This window comes from Lithobates pipiens, unplaced genomic scaffold (assembly GCF_037356315.1).
Source record: "Lithobates pipiens isolate NorthernLeopardFrog02 unplaced genomic scaffold, aLitPip1_a1.2 Scaffold_13, whole genome shotgun sequence".
NCBI classification, from domain to species: domain Eukaryota; kingdom Metazoa; phylum Chordata; class Amphibia; order Anura; family Ranidae; genus Lithobates; species Lithobates pipiens.
The window spans coordinates 362,553,424-362,577,765 of record NW_027507718.1 but is presented as its reverse complement, the minus strand read 5'-3'; the positions used below and the strand labels follow the sequence as shown (position 1 = coordinate 362,577,765).

Sequence of the window (24,342 nt, the reverse complement as noted above, 5' to 3'; positions counted from 1 at the left end):
GGAAGGGGCTCTTAGCCTCTTTCCGAACTTAAAGGCCGGGGGATGATGGCCTCCCAATGGAAGTCTTCAAACAATATGGGGAGGCAATTCTGCCTCGCCTGTTGAGGATCCTTAACTATGCGAAGGAGTGTCAGAGCCTGCCTGACTCCATGACCAGGGCCCATATAGTTCTCCTTCTAAAACCTGGTAAAGACCCCTTAGACCTGGGCTCATACAGACCGATATCACTCTTACAGAGTGATATCAAAATCCTTGCCAAGGTTTTGGCCTTGAGACTTAATGGGGTCATCTCCTCCATTATCCACTCGGACCAGGCAGGCTTCATGCCCCAAAAGTTCACAGCCATTAATCTCCGTAGACTTTACCTAAACCTTCAAACACAGGCAGAAAATGTGGGTGACAGGGCCTTGCTCTCTCTGGACACCCACAAGGCGTTTGACAGTGTGGAGTGGGAATACTTATGGGCTGTCATGGGTAAGTTTGGCTTTGGTGAAAGGTTCCTGTCATGGGTGAAACTACTATACTGCTCACCTCAGGCGACCATCAGAGCCCCATTTACCCTGCATAGGGGCACTCAACAAGGGTGCCCACTGTCGCCCCTCCTCTTTGCCGTTGCCATCGAACCCATGGCAGCCTTGATTAGAGCAAATCAGAGGGTACGTGGCTTCCAGTATGGGGAGTTCCAGGAAAAACTTATGCTATACGCAGACGATACCATGCTACTCCTGGGAGACACATCTGATTACCTGCGGGAGGCCATGGAAACAATTGGAGAGTTTGAAGTCTATTCAGGACTGACCATAAACTGGACCAAATCCTCCCTGCTGCTGCTGGATGCCAATCCGGACAGTGGAGGTCGGATAATACATGACATATCGGTGTCCACAGGTTATGAAGTACTTGGGTATACAGGTCACGTCAGAACCACTTGATTATATCTCCCTTAACCTGACCCCACTATTAAATAGAATTCGAGGCAAAACCAAAATTTGGTCCCATCTTAAGATGTCTCTGGTCGGAAGAGTCAACCTGATAAAGATGATCTTTATGCCCCAACTCCTATATATTCTGCACAATACACCTATGGTAATCCCTCTGAAGTTTTTTCGAATTATTAACTCAATTTTTAGAGGTTTCATTTGGTTAGATAAACCCCCAAGGATAAAATTAGAACAACTACAAAAGTCCAAGGAGGCAGGGAGCCTTGCCCACCCTAATCCTTGGGCCTATTATCTGGCAGCGCAGGCGCAGCATATAGCCAGGGCTATGCCAGAAGAGACGGAAGGAGAGGAGGGGACCATAGAATTGGAACCAATTAGGGCCCTGATGTGCTTGGCTTCCGGCCATGGCGATATACCCTGGGGTATGGAGGCCTTAGTTTATGCAAAATCAAACAAACGATTCCCCACTTACGCTCTTATGCAGAAAATCTGGAATAAACTTTCGACAACTGCAGGGGGTGGAGGGCTTCACTGAGTACAGCCCAATATGGGAGAATAGGCACTATGAGGAGCTACTATTGCTGGATTGTAGTGTGCGGTGGAAGAGATATGGGGTCATGTATTTGGGACATATTTTTACAGCAGGGAGGCTGACTCCTTTCCCCGATTTGAGGGAGAGATTTCACCTCCCACAATCCATGCTCTTCTACTACCTACAACTGCAACATGCAGTGAAGGCGCAGGCTGGGGGGGCCCTGTGGACTCTTTCACCGACCCGATCTTCCGATCTATGGCTAACGTATCACAGTTCCAGGGCTTTATTTGTAGAACTTACTCTATGGTCCTCAATGCCTGCCTGGGGGGTTTTCCGCAGGCTGCATTAAATAAATGGAAGAGGGATTTCGGTACATTCAAGGATGAGCAATGGGAGGAGGCACTACAGGCAGTACAATATTGCTCGGTAAATGTGGCCCAGCAGCTATCTCAATTATATATTGTGCTCAGAGTACACTACACACCCGACAGACTGTTTAGGATGGGGGTGAGACAGGACTCCGGTTGTCCCAGGTGTGCGAGAGATCACGGGGACTTGATCCATCTGTTGTGGAGGTGCCCCAAACTGCACTTATTCTGGATAGGGGTACTGGCCACCACTAACATAGTGTATCAGACTACCATACCCACAGACCCAAGACCGTGTCTACTCAGGATTCTAGACGACATTCCCATGGGGGACAATAATAGACAGGCCGTGGCCAGGGCCCAGTTCCAAGCACGTAAGCCGATTCTTCGGCATTGGAAAGCGACCGAGCATCCGGCGCTGGGGGAGTGGATTGCCCAAATGGGGGACACCATTAGGATGGAAAAGTATATCTTTCAACATAGAGGGCGACCGGAAAAGTTTGACAAACTATGGGCACCCTGGTTGGATACCCCCGGCCTCTCTCCGGTTGATCTGGTCATGGACCGAATGCTGAGATAAAAGAAGGGGAAGGGAGGTTTGAGTTGGGGGGCACTAAATGTAAGACACCTACCGTAGGTAATTCTGAATGGGTGAACCAAAGCACAGCCAGGATATATAGTATCAACATCTACTGTGGTTGGGACGATATGGCATGTGGAATTGTGAAACGAATGCTTGAATATTCCTCTTGCAGGGGTGAATAAGCTTTTATGTTGTGACAATAATCTATGCTTGAGATGTAAGCTGTAAGTTGTACTTCTATGTTTTGTTATTTAATAAACTTTCTCTGATTTAAAAAAAAAAAAGATGAGCAGGCTCACAGTGAATTCTACAGAAGTTCATATAGGCCTCAAGCGCCTGTGACCAATTAAGCACTCCCCTTAATTAGTAGGCTGAAGGAAACAAAGAAAAAAAAAGCTGTTTAAAAAGTGTCAGAAAAAGGGGTTAAAAAGCTACAAGGAAAAGCCCCAAAAAGAACCTAAAAATGCAAACCAGCAATCACCAGCAGTCAAAAAGCAAGACTTGTTCACTTTCCACTCAAGGTCCCCACTGTTTAGCTTCCAACCAGCAGTCTGGCATGATGATTGAGGAGTAGAGGTTCTTTGGGCAGTCTCAGCAGGGTCACTTCAAAGATGTAGGATAGGACTTGATCCCAGAAGGTGGAGATGTAGGTGCACGACCAGAAGCAATGTGTCAGTGAAGACCTAGGGTGTTAACAGAGAGGGCAGATGGAGTAGGTTTGAGCTTGTTTGGTTGAGAGGAAAGGGATATGAGCTCGGTGCACAATTTTCAATTGGGTTTCCCTCCAAGATTTGTTGGGTACCAATTTGTGGATGGCATTGAGACTTTGTAGGAGTTTGTCCACTAGCTTGGTATTCGGGAAGTCTTTTGCCCAGTTGGACACTGATGAGGATATTAGAGGAGGAATGGTTTTCAGGAGAAGAGGCTGGTAAATGTTTGGTATTTTGTATGAACCCTCTGAGAGAAGGGCATCCATGAAAACTGGTTTGAACCTTTTATGATCCTCTCTGCAAGCATCTTTTAGAAAGCTGATGCATTGTCTATATTGGAAGGCATGTGATTGAGGAAGCGAGAACTTGTCAGCTAAAGTTTGGAATGTGATGGGGCGACCAGTCTCCAAGTCACATAACGAAGAAAATTTTGTGAGGTCATTCCGCTGCTAAGTGACGTAGATTTGATGTTCCAGACCTGAAGGGAAGCTTGGGTTTCCTTGTATTGGAAGGTGGCTGGATATGAAGGGTGAGAGTTTGAGGCTTTTCCGGACTTCTCGCCAAGCAATGGCTGTGTCTCGTAGCAGGAGGTTATGTTGAAGAGGTGGTGGAATGGATTTCCACTTACAGTGGAGGAGGGCCACTGTCACGTACCTGATGATTTTGAGCCCGAATTGCAGAGGAAGGCCTCCTTTACGGCTCCCAGTCATGGCCCCCTAGTAAGGTAACAGAAGGCAAAGGAGTAAGGAGTGGCATGGGCGCCTGGCAGGATAAACAGACTGGATCAGCTCAGCAGACAGGGACAGCTCAGCAGACAGGGACAGCTCAGCAGGCTGGATTGGCTCAGGGATGGTCAAGCAGGCTGGGTCGGATGTCAGGCAGGCAGCAAGGTACAGGAAGGCAGGCAGAAGAATAGTCACAAACAGGCCGAGTTTGGATTCAGGCAGATAACTGGATGGTCACAGGTAAGCCGGGTCTTTCACAGGTAAACAGTCACAGATCAGGTTTTCAGGCACACATGCTGTAGAGCAGACAGCAGGGACCATCTGTAACAGACAGGTTTAAATAACCCACCTGGCGCCAACAGAGGCACGCGAGCGTGTGCGCCGGCACGCGCAACGGCACTCGCGATCTTGGACCACGGGAACTGGAACACCTGATACTGGCAGGACCTATATGACAGCCACCAAGGAGTATGGGTGAACAATCGTGGTTTCCAAGGGATAATTGGAGTAACGAGATGTTTGGGCTACCCAGTCAAGACCTGTTATCAATAGACAGGCTAAATTGTTGGTTCTGACGTTTGGGAGATTGATACCCTCTTCGCTTTTGGGAAGATATAGCTTTGTGAAGGCTATATGTGGTCATTTGTTTTGCCAAAGGAATTTAGAGATGGCAGCATTGAGAAATTTCATGTTTTTATGATGTAGAAGCAAGGCAATGGTTTGAAGTGGGTAGAGTAGGCGGGCAAAACTGACAATTTTCACTAGATGGCATCTTCCCAGGAGTGAAAGGGGCAGATCCATCCAGTTATCTAGCTCCTAAAAAAATTTGTGAGTGGGGGGGATAATTGAGGTGATAGAGGAGGGTAGTTTCCATATTTTTATTAATAAGTAGGTGATGTGGGATTTAGCGACTGAGAAGATGGATTTTTGAGTCCAGGGAGGATTGGATAGAGTGCCTATGGGGAGGATTTCACTTTTATTGTAATTAATGTGAAAACCCGAGCATAGTCTAAATTGGTCAAAGATTGATTTGATTGTGAGAATGTCAGAGATGGGATTTTCTGAAGTGAAGTGCGTAGTTTGTGTTGGGGATAAATGAGTGGGGATAGGGGACAGCCCTGTCTCGTCCCTTTGTGAAGCGGAATTCGTCTGATAGGAGGCCTGGCGCTACCAGCCTAGCTGCCGGGGAAGTTTAAGTGGTACTTATAAGGTGGGTGAAAGGGCTGGAGAATCCCATTTTAGTCATGATCATGGAAAGCCAATCTAAACATACGTTCGTTATTGAAGGCTTTCTCTGCATCTAGGGGGATGATAGTGTGGTCTCCCTTTGGATTGCATTTGCGTGTTCCAAGGACATCATCACCTTTCTGATGTTCATGGTGGCTGTCCTACCCTTCACGAACCCCCGATTGGGCAGGGTGTATCAGAGAGGGTATGATGATGGCTACTATAGTGGCAATAATTTTGGAGAACATATTGACATAAAGGTTATAAGTCTATATGAACCCGGTTCTTGTGGGTCCTTACCTTTTTTGCTAATAATTTAATGATGGCTTGGTTGCTCGTGGGTAGGTAGGAGCCGCCTGACCATATGTGATGGTAGATTTCATGGAGGGTGGGTTCCAGGAGTGATTGTAGGGTTTTATAGAATTTGCCCGTGAAACCTTCTGGGCCTGGGGCTTTAGATGGGGCTAGGTTCCTAATGGCATATGAGATTTCAGGAAGAGAGATGGGTGCGTTTAGAGCATTTAGTTGAGAGGGGGAGATTTGGGTGAGGGTTGTTTTCTCAAGAAAGGAAAGTGCTGTTGGTGTATCTATGGGGTTAGCCGCGTATAAGGAGGAATAGTAGTGTAACATAGCATTGTTTATGCCTTTTTGTCTGGTTTTGATGGTACGCGATGCTTCTTGTAGGGAGGTAATATAGGTTGGGCAGTTGGGGCCATTGCAGAGTCTTGAAAGTAATTTGTCAGCCTTATTGCCAAATTTGTGAAGGGTGGCATCCATGTGCACTTTTTTGGTTAGTTCAAGGGTCTCAGCCCAAGTGTGAAAGGATTGCTTAGCTAACTGGCATGTCTTCCTATTGACTATATAATCGGGGATATAGGGGAGCCTAGGCTATCTGAAAGCATGGAGTTAGGGTCAGTTGGTGCAAGTGTACCATAGGATAACAGTGCATGGAGGGGGATTCAGAAGGAAGGAGGTAAAAGGTAGAAACAATAAAACATATCTGATAGTAATAAATAAGAATGTAGCGCTTGCTATATCCAAAGGAATAATAAGCGAATGTTAATATCTCATCAATAATACAGCCAGCGATTATTAATACCACTTTCTAAGTTGATAGATGAGAATCCCCTCTCCAAAGCGATCATAAACCACGGAAAAACAAGGATTGAATAAGGCCCACAGAAGGAACCTCCTAATGGCCAAACATCAGTAACCAATTCATGAGAAAATATATATATAAAAAATAACCTTAAAACTAAGTGGACTTCCAATATAAATAAAATTAAAAATCAATCCTATGTACTAAATCATTAAAATAATTGATAAATCCTAGAGTGAATAACTATGAAGCATCCCAGTGAATATGACATCCAGTAGACTATATGTCAATACAAAGTAAATCCAAATTGCAAGACCATACTAATTAATAAAAATTAAAAAATACAGAATAAAAATATTAAGCAAATACATTTAGGACAGGTTCACCAGAGGACCACAAATAAATTAAAACCAGTGACCAAATACGGCAATTAGTGCAATAATAGGACAATCAGTGCAATAATAACCAATACATAGTGCAATGGCATCCAACCATGCAAAAAGGTGGAAAATTAATTAGTGCAAAATCAGCAACAACTATCAAATCAAGCAAAGATAACTAAAAAAAATGTTCATTGTGCAAAAAACGCTAAATATGTGCAAAGACAATAAAATGTGCAAATATGGTAAAAGAGCAAAAATGCAAAGAACTGAAGCAGTTCAAATAAAGTGACAAAAAAGAAGCCCTCAGTCAAGTATCATCAAGCGGTTTAGGAGAAGGAAGAAAGGCACTCCATAGTGTAGTATTTAAATAACAAAGCTTTAAAGAGGAAGTAAACCCTGATGGGTTTACTTCCTCTTTCATTCCCTGCAAAGGCGAAGCATAATGGACTACTATGCATCACATAGTAGTCCATTATGTGTCACTTACCTGACACAGGAGCCAGCGAAGTCACCACTGTCCCCTGTAGTCCGGCGCATCCATCTTCTTGGTGGGGTCTCGCAGCCCCGCCGCTGTCATTCGGCGAAGCCGCGATGACGTCACTCCCGCGGATGCGCACGGGAGCTGACACGCGGTGCCTGTCTTCGGGCAAATATCTCCTAAACCGTACAGGTTTAGGAGATATTTCTTGGACCTACAGGTAAGCCTTAATCTAGGCTTTCCTGTAGGTCAAAGTGTGATGTAAGGGTTTACAACCACTTTAATATAGTAAACACTTACAATTACATTGTTGATTGTCTTTAATTTTTAGTTATCCTTGCTTGATTTGATAGTTAAATACTAAAATAGAAAAAAAACTGTGCTAAACCCAAAGAAATATATCAGAAAAAAGCAGCACACACTCAAACAAACAAAGTTCAAAAACTCAAGAGCAAAAAAAAGCGTAGCGCTAATTACTACAAACAATATATCAATGTACTCAAACAGTGATTATATGATAAAATGGTGAATACTGCAAAGAAAGTAATAATGAAGTGTCAATGTGCTCAGACAGTGACAATGTGTAAATAGCAGCAGTATATGCAATGCTTATCCCAGAGCAGAAATCAGTGTATATAAACAAATATACTGTATAGGGGATAACCCACAATATTAAAATAAAAAGTCCCACACAGTGAATAGTCCAATCAATTGATCTGTGATTCAATTGCCCAAAGTTATGGTGATATAACAGAAAATCCCACACAATGAATAGTCCAATCAAGTGATCAGTAACTCAATCGCCCAAAATTGTAGTCAGTGAGTCTTGAATCAATCTCCGTAGCTTCACAGGTGGAAATCAGATAGAGAGATAAAACACTCTTACCAGATAAGTTGGATACAAGTACCATACAGCAATGTATCATACAGGCTTGAAGTGCTAGAACCACTAGCACACAGGGAGGATGGAGCCAGACGATCCAGGCTACAAGGTGACCATCATGGAGAGTAGCGCCTATCCACACCAAACATTTTGTGATGAAAATGTCTCAGCAAAGGTTCCAGAACGGCTCCGAACAATCCCATGGTGTAAAAAACAAAAAGACAAAGAACGCCAATAGTGCAAAATTATCTAAAACTTTATTCACCTCTTAAAGTAAAACAGATGTGACATAAAATGTGATCACATAAAAAGTTTAAAAGCGATGTGGGAAGCGTAAGATACATGTAGCCCGACATATTTCAACACAATAGGTAATTGACTGGGGCATATCCCAGACCCCCCACATTGCCAAAATATATATAGACAAAATCATAAAACCACCCCTTGGTGGCCACACCTACCAGGGCGTGACCTAAGGGGGAGCCAGCATCATTGTTTAAATCCCTCAATGGGATAATGGGATAATAACTATAATTCTCAATATATTCAATAGATTCAACAATAATTGTGCAACATAAATAAATAAACACATCAATAAATATGTTCATAAATTCATACATATATATATACATACCAGCTGTTAATCATAATAAAATTCCGGAAGGCAGATGTCAACCGTCCAATCGAGGGCAAACAACAATGGAGGTATACATGTGCAAAATCACTAAAACGCCCACCGAATTAAAGTGAAAGAAATCAACTCAAAATGGCGACCGGAAAAACATACAATGACTCAAAATGTTGGCCGGAATGTGTAAGCCATGTGGGTGTGCCGACAAACTTGACCAAGATGGCCACCGGGAGAGGCCGACACTCAAAATGGCATATCAAAAGCCTATGGTGCATATCCACTCTCCACCGCCAGGGAGCGAAGCAGCTCCCAAGCCTTAATGGACTGCCCCACTGTGCGTGTATGCGTTCCACCAATAGAGGACGCAAGACGTGCCCCGTGTCACTTCCGGTGGCAGCATCCGCATCATAGCATCATTATGTAAACACGTCAGTGATGCGACGGCCTCCTGGCATCATTCAATCATCCTGTCTATGTTGCAACAGTATCCCGGCATCATAAAACACTGTATCTTGGCCATAGTGCAACAGTATCCCGGAGTCATAAAACACATGACCCCCAGGAACCAATCACACAAAGGGAAAAAAGGCTATGAGAAAGGAGTGTCAGCAAGGTATGTCAAACTAACTAATTGCAAAACCAGACCTGAAAGACACTGTTTTGGGGGGATCAATGGCATTGAGAGCAATGTTTCCCTGAATGGAGCGGGCGCAACGAAATATAATGCCCGCCCGCTCAGGGAGAGAAGGTCCTAAGACCCGATCGCTCCGCAACACCTTCCAGTGTCTGGCTAAAATGTTCTTAACTTCTTTGTGCTGAGTGGAAAAGGAAGTGAAGAACAACCACTTGAATTTATTTTCCCTCAATGGTTTGGGGCGATCCATTAGGAGAGAACTCCTTTCGACCCTTGACACAGCCTCAATGTCGGCATCTAACATTGAAGACCCATATCCCTTCTCAAGAAATCTCTGCCTCAATGTCTGACACTGCTTTTGGAAAACCCTATCACTGGTGCAGTTTCTCCTGAGACGGAGAAACTGCCCATGCAGGACTAATTTCAGCTATTGGTCATGGTGGCAACTATCGATAGGAATATATCCATTCCTGTCGGTAGGCTTAAAATAGGTCTCGAACTCGAGGCCTCCTGGAGTAGCCATAATTTCTAAATCTAAAAAGTGGATATTAGTATGGATGGCCTCATAGTTCAGGACTATACCACGATAATTATTATTGAGAATGGACATGAAACGATCCAATGAAGGTCTGTCACTGTTCCACAGGAGGAGAACGTCATCTATGTACCTAGCCCAAAGAACCAATTCCTTTCGCTTCAAGGCATAGACAACGTCCTCCTCCCATTGGGCCACAAATAAATTGGCCAGGCTGGGGGCATATTTATGCTATACATAGCATAGCATAGAAGGGATGAGCTGAACAAGGGGTTGAAGGTAGAAGTCAATGTTCCTGCCAATCCTCAAGGTCACCAAGTCAATACCACTCACTATAGGGCGACTTGGAGGATTGGCGGGATCCTTATGGGCTACGGAGATTGATTGGACTATTCCTTGTGTGGGATTTTCTGTTATATCACCACAACTTTGGGCAATTGAATCACAGATCACTTGATTGGACTATTCACTGTGTGGGACTTTTTATTTTAATATCATCGTGGGTTATCCCCTATACAGTTTATGCATGTATATTTGTTTATATACACTGATTTCTGATCTGGGATAAGCATTGCATTAATTGCTGCTATTTACACATTGTCACTGAGCACATTGACACTTCATTATTATTTTCTTTGCAGTATTCACCATTTTATCATACCATCACTGTTTGAGTACATTGATAAATTGTTTGCAGTAATTAGCACTACACTTTTTTTTTGCTCTTGATTTGATAGCCGTTGCTAATTTTGCACTAATTCATTTTGCACATTTTTGCATGGTTGGATGCCATTGCACAATTTATTGGTTATTATTGCACTAATTGCCGTATTTGTTCACTGGTTTTAATTTATTTGTGGTCCTCTGGTGAACCTGTCCTTAATTTATTTGCTTAATATTTTTATTCAGTATTTTTTAATTTTTATTAATTAGTATGGTCTTGCAATTTGGATTTATTTTGTATTGACAGTCTACTGGATGTCATAATCACTGGGATGCTTCATACAGTTATTCACTCTAGGATTTATCAATTATTTTAATAATTTAGTACATAGGATTGATTTTAATTTTATTTTTAGGATATTGATGTCCACTTAGTTTTAAGGTTCTTTTTTTATTTATATTTTCTCATAAATTGGTTACTTATGTTTGGCCATTAGGAGGTTCCGTCCGTGGGCCTTATTCAATCCTTGTTTTTCCATGGTTTATGATCACTTTGGAGAGGGAATTCTCATCTATCAACTTAGACAGTGGTATTAATAATCGCTGGCTTTATTATTGATGAGATATTAACATTTGAACGCTTATTATTCCTTTGGATATACTTCTTTTGGTGTTACTTCCAAAGGTTCGTATATTTTTTAATATATTTATTTTGTTTGGTAAGCGCTACATTCTTATTTATTACTATCAGTCTCTTATTTGGTGTGGGAACACCCTGATGTTATCAGCTGCCTGTTAGTTTCTTTTCTCCCTTTGGTTTGCGCATTAGATCCCCCCCTTTTTATCAAACATATCTGAGAAACTTCACTTTTTTCTGTATGGAGTCACTGTGTAGGCCAGCTCCCAGTACAAGATCCATGGACTGCAGTATTTGAACCCACATCTTGGAGGGTGGTGTATGCTGGCAGCTTGGGTTGTGCATGGGGAGAGTGGTCTGAGCTATGCAGGGAGGCCAGGGGAGGAAACCATGGCTTAAGAGAAAATCGATACAAGTTTCTAACATTTTAACATTGTGTAAAACAGTAAAAAGGTTCGGCCCACCAGTAAGTGGAGTACCAGGTGAGGAGGAGAGAACAAAACTGAGAAAGAACTTAGTGAAAGTCATCTTGGCTGGTGTTGAGCCGACAGGGGGCGGTTGAGGAGCAATTGTAACAGAGACAAAAATGGCGTTGTAATTCTCAATGAGGTGTGGAGCAACGTTGGTCTGGGCCAGAGGATCTGAACCATTTTCGAGAGTCTTTGCATGGGCTTCTTTAGTCTAGAGCATGGTTGATAGGAGCTGTTCTGGAAGAGGGGCTGAGTTGTGAACCTGTGCGTAGTGATCTTAGGAAGGCCTCCTCCTCGGATGGATCATGGAAGGAGAGCTGGTCGCCATTGGGGGCTTTGAGCCATGGAGTAGCTGGGAAAGATAAGGTAAATTTGATTTGTTGCTGGTGTAGCTCCGAACATATTTGTTGAAATGCTTTCCTTTTCTTGGATACTTCTTTGGAGTAGTCCGCGAAGATCAGGATCTATATTCCATCGATCTGAAGGATAAAAGCTTTGTCTGAATAGTTAAGATATTTTGAGATAATTTGTCAGGGCGATTTGCGATCGGAGTTAAAGGTTCCCATGCAGTGGGCAGGTTCAACGGTGCAAGGGCCTGGGAGGCCTAAAGCTTCTGGAATGCACCTCGTGCAAAGGTCTGTGAAGGCTGAAGGCTGTAATGATTCTGGGATGACCGCAAATCACAGATTACTCCTTCTGGACCTATTTTCTAAATCGTCCAATTTCTCTAGAATGTATTTGTTCATCTTGTCTTGGGTCTGTTCTGAGGATTGTGCTTGGTAAAGTTCCTCCTCTATGTTAGCTATGCAGTGCTCAGCCTCATTTAGCCTGGAGGCATGTTCCCCTAGCTGGGCCTGGAGCTGTTGCATGCCTGCGCTGACAGCTTTCTCCACAGAGGCTGCTATCATTGGGGAGAGGAGAGCTGCCATAGCCTGGGCAATAAGCTCTGTGTTTTGGTCTCCATTGTGCTGTGGAGTGATGTCAGGTTGTGAGGTGGAGGGGGCCGGACTGCCGCTTACCTCCGTGTCAGGCGCCGTCTCTGTGGAGGGGGCCTTCATTTGAGGCTGTGCAATCGCAGGTCAGTTTTCTCCACAAACCGGTCCATGTCGTGGCCGGGTGTTAGCTGGAGGTACTGCCGGTATTTGTGCTGGATTTATATAACGATTTTGGAGTCTAGTTGCAGGAGCTGAGGTGAGCGGCAGCTACTCCATGCGGTGCCAGAACCGGAAGAAGCAATTACAATTTCAATTGTCAGACTCTGAGACTTTAATAGGAGGACATCCGTACAGGGAAAGGCCCCCAGCAAGGCACCACATCTGCATGTGTCTTTTATGGCAACAGTCTTTAACAGTTCCTAACTCAAATTGTTACATTCCTCTTTGCTTCACTAAAACTTCTACTTCAGGCCCTTGAGCTCCAGGTCTCTCACTGGACCAACTCTGAATTGGTTAGTTATTGGTTAGTTAGTCATTTACTAACTCTGAATCCCTGGTGCTCCTCAAAGCTTTGTGGCGGTATCTGCCTTAAGCATCACCCATGCTTACCTGCTGGTTCCCTAGCTTGGCACTCCAGATTCATCTCAAGCTTCACCCCTGCTAACCAGCTCAGTCCCTGGCTTGACTCACAAGGCTGCTCTGCAAGCGTCACCTCTGTGGGTTGGGTCCCTGACCGCCTGAAGTTTCCTGATTCTCCACCATGCCCATTCGATGAGAATACTGTTCCGGTAGTTGCATCAGTTACTCTCTGTATAAAAAATAGGGTAAAAAGGCGCTACCTAAAATAATGTATAATAATTATGGAGGTACTTCCTCCAGAAGCAGCTCTTCCCCAGAATCCTCTCCACCAGCAGGGGGAGAAAAACCCTCGATAGGGGGGAAAAAAGGAAGAAACAAAGCCAGGAGTATACACTTACTAATAGATTTCCCACAGTTCACAGAGCTTACATCAGATACCCCCCTAGGCTGTATTATCAGAGGAATATATATATAATGTGCTCATAAAATACCCAGCCTTAAACACCATAACCTATGTGCAAACAACAAGTAAAAAATGTCTATACAGAAGGTGACCGCAATATTGTGTCAATCTCGCCGCTTTTATTGGCGAGACTGACTCCCTGCGAGCCCTGTCGCGGGCGCCAGCGCCGAGCCGGCTCGCATCGGGAAAGCAAAAATGTTTATTTTCCTTTCCCGATAAGCGACAAGCATCGCTGGCCGGGTTCACACTGGTGCGAGGATGAGAATGGGATTCCCGCCAATACCAGGCACTGTATTTGGTATGAATCCTAAGGGAGAACTCCACGCCAAATAAAAAAAAAAAAAGGCATGGGTTCCCCCTCCGGAGGCATACCAGGCCCTTAGGTCCGGTAGGGATTTTAAGGGAAATCCCCTACGCCGAAAAAAACAGTGTGGGGTTCCCCCAAAATTCATACCAGACCCCTATCCGAGCACGCAGCCTGGCCGGTCAGGAAAGGGGGTGAGGACAAGCGAGCACCACCCCCTCCTGAGCCGTACCAGGCCACGTGCCCTCCCACCCCAAAGCACCTTGTCCCCATGTTGATGAGGACAAGGGCCTCTTCCCGACAACCCTGGCCTTTGGTTGTCGGGGTCTGCGGGCGAGGGGCTTATTGTGAATGAGTATTGGGGTACCATGTACCCCTACCCATTCACCTGGTGAAAAAAAAGTAAATAAAACACAACACACAAGGGTTAAAAATAGTTTATTGCACAGCTCCGGTGGTCTTCTTGGGGGGGTCTTCTCGCCACCGCCCAGGGGTCTTCCGACTTCGGGGGTCTTGTCCCCCTCTTCGGTTCTTCTTGCTGGGCCTCCGCTTTCTTCCTTTAGCTCTTTTACTAGCGGAGGCCCGGTCTTCCATCTTCGCCGCCCCTTCTTCCAACTTTGGGGGTCTTGTCCCCCTCTTCGGTTCTTCTTGCCGGGCCACCACTTCTTCTTGCAGTTCTTTTACTAGCGGTGGTCCGGTCTTCTGCTGCTGCCGCCTTCCATTCTTCTGCTTCTTCCTTCTTGAGATGTTGACTCAATGCTCTCTCCGGCCGCAATGCCAGGGACGCGGTGTGCGGCGACTTATATAGGGACAAGGGGCAGGGTCAGGGCAGGGCGCCCCCTTCCCCTAAAGCACCCACCCCCCCCATGTTGAGGGCACGTGGCCTGGTATGGCTCAGGGCGTGGCTCAGCTGTGCAATAAACTATTTTTAACCCTTGTGTGTTGTTTTTTATTTACTTTTTTTTCACCAGGTGAATGGGTAGGGGTACATGGCGTACAGGGTGGGGGGCCGGTATCTGGGGGCCCCCTTCTTCCAATAAGCCCCTCACCTGCAGACCCCGACAACCAACGGCCAGGGTTGTCAGGAAGAGGCCCTTGTCCTCATCAACATGGGGACAAGGTGCTTTGGGGTGGGAGGGCACACGGCCTGGTACGGCTCAGGAGGGGGGGGGGGGCGCTCACTCGTCCCCACCCCCCTTCCTGACTGGCCGGTGCTGCGTGCTCGGATAGGGGTCTGTAATGGATTTTGAGGGACCCCCACACCGTTCTTCCCCTTAAAATCCCTACCGTCCCTAAGGGCCTGGTATGCCCCCGAAGGCATGCAGGCTTCATTAGTGAGGCGACATTATTGCCGCTCGCTCGCTACTATAGGAAAATTACATTTTCCTATTGCAGCCAGCGTGAGAACCAGGGATCGCGCTGGTTAGAGAAGCCTGTCGCCGGGAACCAGTGCGACAGGATTGTGCTGGAAACACAATATCGGTGGCACCTACTGTATATCAATCAAGTTCAAAAATAGTTAGTGCAAAAATATTTTTTAAAACTGCAAATGGTGCAGAAAAACTGCAAACAGTGTGCACAATAGCACAAAAGAAACTGTATACATATAATAAATCCAGAAAAGAAGAATGCGTGACTTTTTGTGCTTGAGCAGAAATATCCAGTGACTTGCGTGCTCCCCCTCTCGTGTCCCCACTCACCAGATCCTCGTACCCCTAAGGGGTTAAGTGCATATAATCTCTCTGTGTCCAGCTGGATCACCTCGGCTCCTTCCCCTTCTCTCTCCAGTCCGTATATTCCGGGAGATCCTGATGTCTGGGGGTGTTCTCCTTGAAAGTAAATTATAGCAATATGATCTGATGAATCTTCAGAGGAAACAAAAAGCAGCTGTAGCGTAGTAGTTTTATAACTATCAAAGTTCATTTATTCAAAAAAAAAATTCTTTATAGGACATAATCAAAAAAGTATACAAACAGCAAGTGACAAAAATATCTAAAAAACATAGATATCAAATATATATAAAACCCCCTTTTGTCAGGTAATAATAGCGTCCATGCAATGAGCTAGTCATCGATGTTATTCACCCACAACTGGCACCTAGGCTTTAAATAATGTGCCACATATTGGGAAGCCCAAATAAAATTAGGTATTATGTTTCAGAGGGGACGCTACATATGTGGAAGAGTGGCATGCGTTCCAACTGCGTTCCCCACGATCAGCGACCCGGAAGTGACGTAGTGTGCGTGGCTCCGGCGTAGGTGTTTCATCATTGACGTCCTCAGCGGCGGTCCATGATGGTCCATCGTCAATGACTAGATGCCTACGACGGAGCCACACACACTACGTCACTTCCGGGTCGCCGATCACGTGGAATGCAGTTGGAGCGCACACCGCTCTTCCACAGATGTAGCATCCCCTCTGCAACATAATACCTAATTTTGTTTGGGCTGTGAACTCGCTCGTCCTCACCCCCTTTCATGACCAGCCGGGCTGCGTGCTCGGATAAGGGTCTGGTATGGACTTTGGGGGACCCTACGCCGTTTTTTCGGCGTAGGGGTTCCCCTTTAAATTCATACCAGGTGACGGGGCTAGCGAGGTGCCAATCTCACTGATGGAGGCGGCGACATTGATTCCTTGGCTAGTTCTGTCTACCTGGAGCCACGTTAAAAATGAACAAACTTTACTCCATGTGTGGGCAAGTCTGTTCATTTCAAAAGTCCCGTGAACTAGCACACAGATGGGCGGATTGTCCGCCGGACTGCAGCGGACAATTTTGAGTCAAGACTTCTTTCACAGCCCACCGGACTATCCGGGCGGATAGTCCAATCGTGTGTACGTGGCATTAGTGGGTCAGCTTTACTTCTGCCTCTGACCACGACAGGTTCTCCGGCTGGCAGAACAATCACTTCTGGTTGGACTGCAAGCCGCAATCCCAACCCTGCGCTGCCCTCTTACTTCTGGATAAGCCCCCACACAGCCTGGCAGCCAGATGCCTCCGGGATAGGCCCAATCTCAGGCCTAGCAGCCCGGGGCATATGATACTTAGACCAGGTGGCACAGAACACAGATCACCTGACTCCACCCGGATATAATATATATATATATATATATATATATATATATATATAGGCTCTCCCAGTAGGCCAAGGGATTCAAGAAAACCCTTGCCCATTGGCCGAGATACTCCACATACCCATAACCTGACCTTGAGTTGTACTTCCCATATCTAGAACCACCAAGTGCCCAGCCACCTAGTAGAGGAAGAGAAAAGTACAACAAGGTCAAACTTAGGGAGAAATCAATGGATCTCTAACAATTGAATAGGGTAACTACTCCTGGCAAGTAAATTTGTGCAGAGCTCCCTGACTAAACCCCAGGGTGCTACCAAAGAGATTACAAGACATACTAAAAAGTCATTGTGTATGCCACTTGACCAGGAAAATGATCAGTTCCTTGCATGTGTGGCCAGCTTTAGAGTTTGTGGGGGATGGATCAGATATTTTGCAGAATGCCCATGTTTAGAAGAAAGTGCGCACTTAATAACTATTTATCCATCATAATTATTATTATCTTCCGGTTTTAATAGTGAGCTAATGCTGGGCCTTCTGGCCAAATAGATCTTGGGAAATACTCTTTGGTATGCTCTCTGATTTTTTTTTTTTCTAATAATCAGATCTGACAGAGCCTCAACTATCGTTGGCACAATTCATTACAGTTTTTAGGAGAGATTACTACAGGTTCCAATGCGTCAAACTGCTTCTAAATGTTATACTAAATAAAGCTGAAGGCCACACTGGAGAAAAAGTTACCCTTGCAGTTGGACCCCCTAATCACTGCCAGGGTTAACTGTTTTTTTTTGTATAGGTTTATTTTCATTAGGTGAAATACTTTTCTTATTCTATGTTCCTGGGGGCATCCTCAATTGATCCCCTAAACCTGCTTCTCTTAGCTCTTTGATTCCAGAGGTCCTGCATTGTACATGAGGACCCCAAGGGTTCGCCATATTTCAGGAGCATCAGACGACGGAGCAGACCACCTTCTGCCAGGAAAAGCAAGCAAGCAAGGAACAAGGTAAGTAATTCAAGTTATTCATCATTCCCCAGACAAAACAAGCAGTTTACCTTTGTAGTGGGGAGGAGAACCACTGTTGGGTAACTTTGTCTTCAACCCCAAGTTCAGCTTTACAAGTAGTATACCTTCAGTTAGTCACTGACTAATATTTGATTAAATGTAATTAAATATTAAATATGCTTTATTTGGAAAATACATTTTAATAGCTTAGTGTTTAATCATGACATTTATTTGTCTCTCTTTTATTATTTAGACCCAACAAAATTTCCAGATTCTGTAATGCAAACATTAGTTCTGATACTGGCAAACCTATTTGGAAGACTATATTTAGCACCATGCAGGCGTTCACTTAAAGGAAAGTTTTATCAGTCCAAGGTAAGAGAAACAAAATATTTGTGATTGTTAGCACAGCTGCCATGTAGAGCATGTAGCAAGGAAGGATATTTCTAGCAACATAGACATCATAAAGTAGTATATCATCAGGAGACAAACTGACAGCAAAACAATGTACCGTGTGGGGTGCAATGTTCATGTATTCATTAGACACTTCTATTTCCAGTGTTACCTTATAGGAACAGCTCTGCTGGTCAGGACAGCTAAGCTTGCCAATATTTTTCTTAGATCTATAGGCCAGTGGTGTCTACTAAAATCTGCTCTCACCCATAGATTTCTATTTTGTCAGTTTACACTAAAAGAATATTATATGTGATAACACATGAATCCCTAGTATTAAATACAATGTAATGTTAAAGGCATAATCGCACGACCAAATTATTACTGACAATGAAGAAAACATTTAATGTTTTGAATAAGTGCCAGTTAACACATATCATCATTGCATTTAATCAAAGAATTTTGAGGCAAAAACATTTTAGTAAAGCACTTACCATCAAATGAAATAATTCAAAGTCAATACAGTACATTAGTATTTTGTTTCAATAATTATAATTCAGGACCGGGAACAGAGGTGAAGCACTGGTCATCACCGGGAAGGTCAGGACCACTGCAAAAGCAGGCCAAGCAGCTACATGGCTAATGGAGTGTTGTAAATATTGACTATGCAGGCAGAAATCCAGAGCTGGCACACCTTTTAGAATTGTTCCATTGTGTCAGACAAAAATTCATTATTTTCTTTATTGTGGGGTTTATTCTACTTATAATTCAATAAAAAATAAAAGCAATCAGCAGTACCCAGAAATCATCTAATAAAACTTAAAAAGGAAGATTGCATATAGTCAATCCCACAAAAAGGAAACCAAGAGTTACCCCTCATTAAATATATAAATCTAACACTAACGTTATTGAAAAAGATGTTATATATATATATATATATATATATATATATATATATATATATATAGTGCACCCCCTAAGAAGTCACAAGTAGAATGGGATGCCCCATCCTGCACAACCAGGCACACCAAATTTCCACAAGCACTCCAGAGACAGAGAACAGTCCATGACTATGTTTTTTTTTTTGTTTTATTGAGGGATAATGACTTGGATAGGGATGGGAGATTATGGGATGCCCACTTGAATTCAAAACAACTTCAGGGACAACTCTTCCTATATAAAGTCTCTATATACACTCCACGTCTTCCTACAGCACTCACTTGTTTGCAAAAACCCAGCTGGCACATCATAATGATCTGACAAGGCACTCAGTCAGATCAGAGCAAAAGCCTGTTATAGGCAGAAACATGAAGTCCCTTAGTTGTGTAGCAAAAGTTCAGTGTCCAGCTCACATTCCTTCTGTGCCTACTGATCCCAGCACCACCTCTTCAGGCACTGCCAACCTGCCTGGCTGCAGCTTTCACTAGCTCTCCAGGCTGACTTCTCCCACAGTCCTCCAGACTGACACTATCTCCACAGTCTTCCAGACTGACACTCACCAGCCCACCTGACTGACTCTGAGGAGTTCTCCCAGATGTGCTGACCTGCTCCCGCTGTCCTCTTTCCTTTCTCCTGTGCATCCAGGAAGAGCTTCCTCTGTGCGTGCTTTGGGCTATCTTCCAGACCCAAGGTCAAACTAGAGGGCATCCTGGAAGGGCCTTATCAGCACTCCATCTTCATCTTTCATCCGACTCCCTTCTTCCATGGCTCATGTCTATTGGCGAGGTGAGTCTGCCTCCTGCCAGCCCATTTGCTGGGGATTGGCTGAGGCCCTCATAAATAGGCATGACAGCCCCTCCTAGATTCCATCCACTTTATCTAGAACTTTTCCCAAGGTTCCAGAAAACAGGGGGAGGCACCAGAAGAGCTGTCAGATGAGTCATTCAGCCCCTGAATCACTAAACCCTGACCCAGATTCACAACCCAGGCCTGGCACTCAGCCAAGCCAATTTACCTACATTAACAACTAAAACTATTTACATCTAGCACACTAGAGGGTGATATAGCTGTGAAAAAGTATTTGCCCCCTCCCTGATTTTTTTTTTATTTCTTAAATGATTCAGATCATCAAACTAATTTTAATATTCCACAGAGATATATACAAATGCCATTTTTTAAATGATGATTTCATTTATTAAGGGAAAAAGCTGTCCAAACCTGCCTGCCCCTATGTGAAAAAGTAATTGCCCCTTAACCCTAATAACATGTTGTGCCTCCCTTGGTGGCAACAACTGCAATCAAGCATTTGCGATAAGGAGGAATTTTGTCCCACTTTTCTTTGCAGTTTTTTTTAAATCAGCCACATTGGAGGGTTTTCAAGTCTGAACGGTTTGTTTAAAGTCATGCCACAGCATCTCAATCAGATTTAAGTTTGGACTTTGACTAGGCCACTCCAAAACCTTAACACCAGTTGCAGCAAGCCTCCCACTGACACAGAACAGGTGGAGCTGTGCGATCATGTAATCCCTCTGAAGAAGTGGAAAAAAAAAATTCCCTGTGATTTATTGAAAACAGTATGTAGCATGTTTATCAGCAGCAAGGAGGCAAAGCTTTAAACATTGTTAATTTTAGCCTTTCCTTCTACTTTCTAGGGCATCTGAACTTACATCTGTGATGGTTCTCATTCACCCAGGTCATGGTATAACTAGTAGTAGTTAGTCACATTCAACTGGACTTCTGTCACTGTTCTGATATGGTGAAGAATTTTCATAGCTTGCCAAGCCATTTACCATGTCATTTCTTCAGAACTGTAGTAAATATAAAACGTCTTTAAACATTATAGAACAAGTTCAGGTGGATGTGACCAACTACTACTAGCTACCTGCACTTACACTTTTCTCCTTTTTTTTTTGCCATAAGTACCCAGAGGAGAATAATTGGGGTGTGTGGAGTATGCTACGACAAACTGTGAATGTGATATAATTGCAGTGGAGGGGCTTAAAGTTTGAGCCTACTCAAAGTAACATATGAAATAGAAATCCCTATAAGAGTATCTAAGCAGGACTTTAAGGGTTAAAAATGCATAACAAACTATTTTTAATTTTATTCCACCATGTAAAGTTTAAAATCCCATCAAATGGTTGCAAATTTTGCTCAACCATACACATAAATTGATGTACTGTATATAGGATGTCATAATAATACAGACATATATAGATTCAACAGACCCTAATTAGGTTTTGCCAGATGGGGTTATCTTGTTCCACAGGTTAATGCCTGCTTCTTCAGGATCATCAACACTCTGAGTATCTGTAAGTATAAAATTCAATCAATAAACAATTTGCTATTTACAATTCAACAATTTCAATATTGTGTTATTGTTTCCTTCATCATATTCTACCTGCATAGGAAAACACAAAATGAACATATGGCAGAAGGAAGACTTAATGGGTGAACAGGCACAGAAGTGTTTAAATGAATAGGAACGTGTATCTATCACAGGGTGGTGTCTGTGGATACACTAATTAAACAAAATGCCACGTCCTGTTTATCACTTTGTAAATATAGACATTAATAGGAAATGGGGGGAAAATTGGGGAGAAAAAAATAAATATGGATGAAAGAACCTTCACATAAAAGACCTCAAAAGAAAAAATGTGTGGGTTCAATAGGAACTTTTTAGGCATAAAAGAAGTTGTGAACACAACCGATATAATCAAGAGAGTTTATCTCTATTTATTAAGAATAAAAAAATATATATAAACAGCCAATAAAATAAAATAAAAAAACAGAAAAAAAATTTTTTTTTACAAACACAGAGAAATATTGTTCCTCCTTATACATACACATTTATGACCTAAAAATCCTATCAAAGGTAGTATAGTCCACTCAAAATTTCCAAAAAGGAAAAAACAAGATACATATTTATATAAATATAAAGTAGAGGATATCAACCATACAGTCAGAAATTACATATGTTCTGGTGCTCTACATGTTTCGCGTCTACTAGATGACGCTTCTTCAGGAGCTGATAAAAATGTTCTATATTATAAGGAGAAAAAATGGAATAAAATAAAATAAGAGAAAAACATATATATATATATACATGTAAAATCATAAAGACACATTAAAACTAAATGTATCCAGATAAACATAGCATGTTTCACTATACCACCTATACAAATGCTAAGGTGTTTCATGGCATTTAGCATTTGTATAGGTGGTATAGTGAAACATGCTCAGTTGTCATTCTTTGCAAAATCAAGATTTTTTTTTCCTTTTTCACAAAAGTGTCATATTATCAGATTATTTCTCACACACAGCATATGCATACCACAAATTTCACCCCAAAACACATTCTGCTATTACTCCCATGTATGGCAATACCACATGTATGAGACTTTTACACAGCCCGGCCACATACAGAGGCCCAACCTGCAGGGAGCACCATCAGGAGTTCTGGAGCACACAGGCCAATTCTGACATTTCTCTCCTACATGTAAAAATCATAATTTATTTGCTAGAAAATTACATAGAACCCCAAAACATTATATATGTTTTTTAGCAAAGACCCTAGAGAATACAATTGTGGTCGTTGCAACTTTTTATCTCGCACGGTATTTGTGCAGCAATTTTTCGAACGCGTTTTAAAAAAAAAAAAAAAACGTTTTGTGCTTTAAAAAAAAAAAACAGTAAAGTTAGCCCAATGTTTTTACATAATGTCAAAGATGAAGTTACGCCGAGTAAATAGATACCTAATATGTCACCCTTCAAAAATGGAAAACATGCTCGTGGAATTGCACCAAACATCGCTACTTAAAAATCCCCATAGGCGATGTTTTAAATTTTTTTACTGGTTACATGTTTTGAGTTACAGAGGAGGTCTAGGACCAAAATTATTGCTCTCGCTCTAACATTCGCAGCGATACCTCACATGTGTGGTTTGAACACCGTTTTCATATGTAGGCGGGACTTACGTATGCATTCGCTTCTGCATGCAAGCATAATGGGGACAGGGGTGCTTTACATTTTATTTTTATTTTTTCATTTTACTTTATTTATTTTAGTTTGAATTTTTTTTCCCAAAAATACATTTTTTGATCACTTTTATTCCTATTACAAGGAATGTAAACATCCCTTGTAATAGGAATATGGCATGACAGGTCCTCTTTACAGTGAGATATGGGGTCAACAAGACCCCACATCTCACCTCTAGGCTGGGAAGCTAGAAATAAAAAAAATAAAAAAAGATTCTGGCTTTGATCGTATTGGCGAGTCGGTAGAAGCACCGGAGGGCGGCGGGAGGGGCGTAGGGAATCGCTGGCTGAAAAGGCTGATATCTGAATGATGCCTGTAGCTACAGGCATCATTCAGATATCCCCTCACAAAGTCAAGGACGTCATATGACGGCCGGCGGGCGGGAACTGGTTAAAATGCATTTTTTTAACACAAAGTTGTCCATTTATACAATATTTCTAACACATAGCATGTACATACCAAAAATGACACCCCAAAATAGATTCTCCTACTCCTCCTGAGTACGGTGATACCACATGTGTGAGACTTCCACAGCCTGGCAACATAGAGAGGCCTAGCATGGCAGAGCATGGCTGGGTATCACCGAGTATTGCAGGGTGTCACCGAGTATGGCTGGGTATTGCAGGGTATCACCAAGTATGGCTGGGTATTGCAGGGTATCACCGAGTATGGCTGGGTATTGCAGGGTATTAGAGTGTGGTTGAGCATGGCCGAGTATGGCTCGGTATTGCAGGGTATCACAGAGTATGGCTGAGCATGGCCGAGTATGGCTGGGTATTGCAGAGTATCACTGGGTATGGCTGGGTATTGCAGAGTATCACCAGGTATGGCTGGGTATTTCAGGGTATCACTGACTATGGCTGGGTATTACAGGGTATCACCGAGTATGGCTGGGTATTGCAGGGTATCACTGAGTATGGCTGGGTATGGCAATTTATGGCAGAGTATTGGCAGGGTATTGCAGAGTATTGGCAGGGTATTGCAGAGTATTGGCTGGGTATTGCAGAGTATTGGCTGGGTATTGCAGAGTATTGGCAGGGTATTGCAGAGTATTGGCAGGGTATTGCAGAGTATTGCTGGGTATTGCAGAGTATTGGCAGAGTATTGGCAGGGCATTG

The 24,342-nt window shown here is 43.3% G+C and overlaps 1 protein-coding gene across 2 annotated transcripts in view; it reads left to right on the top strand.

Annotated features, from left to right (window-relative positions):
* LOC143975136 (putative ATP-dependent RNA helicase DDX60) overlaps positions 1-24,342 on the top strand; it is a 595,575-nt gene that overhangs the window by 484,629 nt on the left and 86,604 nt on the right. For both annotated transcript variants that reach the window (XM_077477174.1, XM_077477173.1), the window contains one exon: positions 18,108-18,229. In XM_077477174.1, coding sequence (XP_077333300.1) covers positions 18,108-18,229 — 122 coding nt within the window. The remainder of the gene's footprint in view (positions 1-18,107; positions 18,230-24,342) is intronic.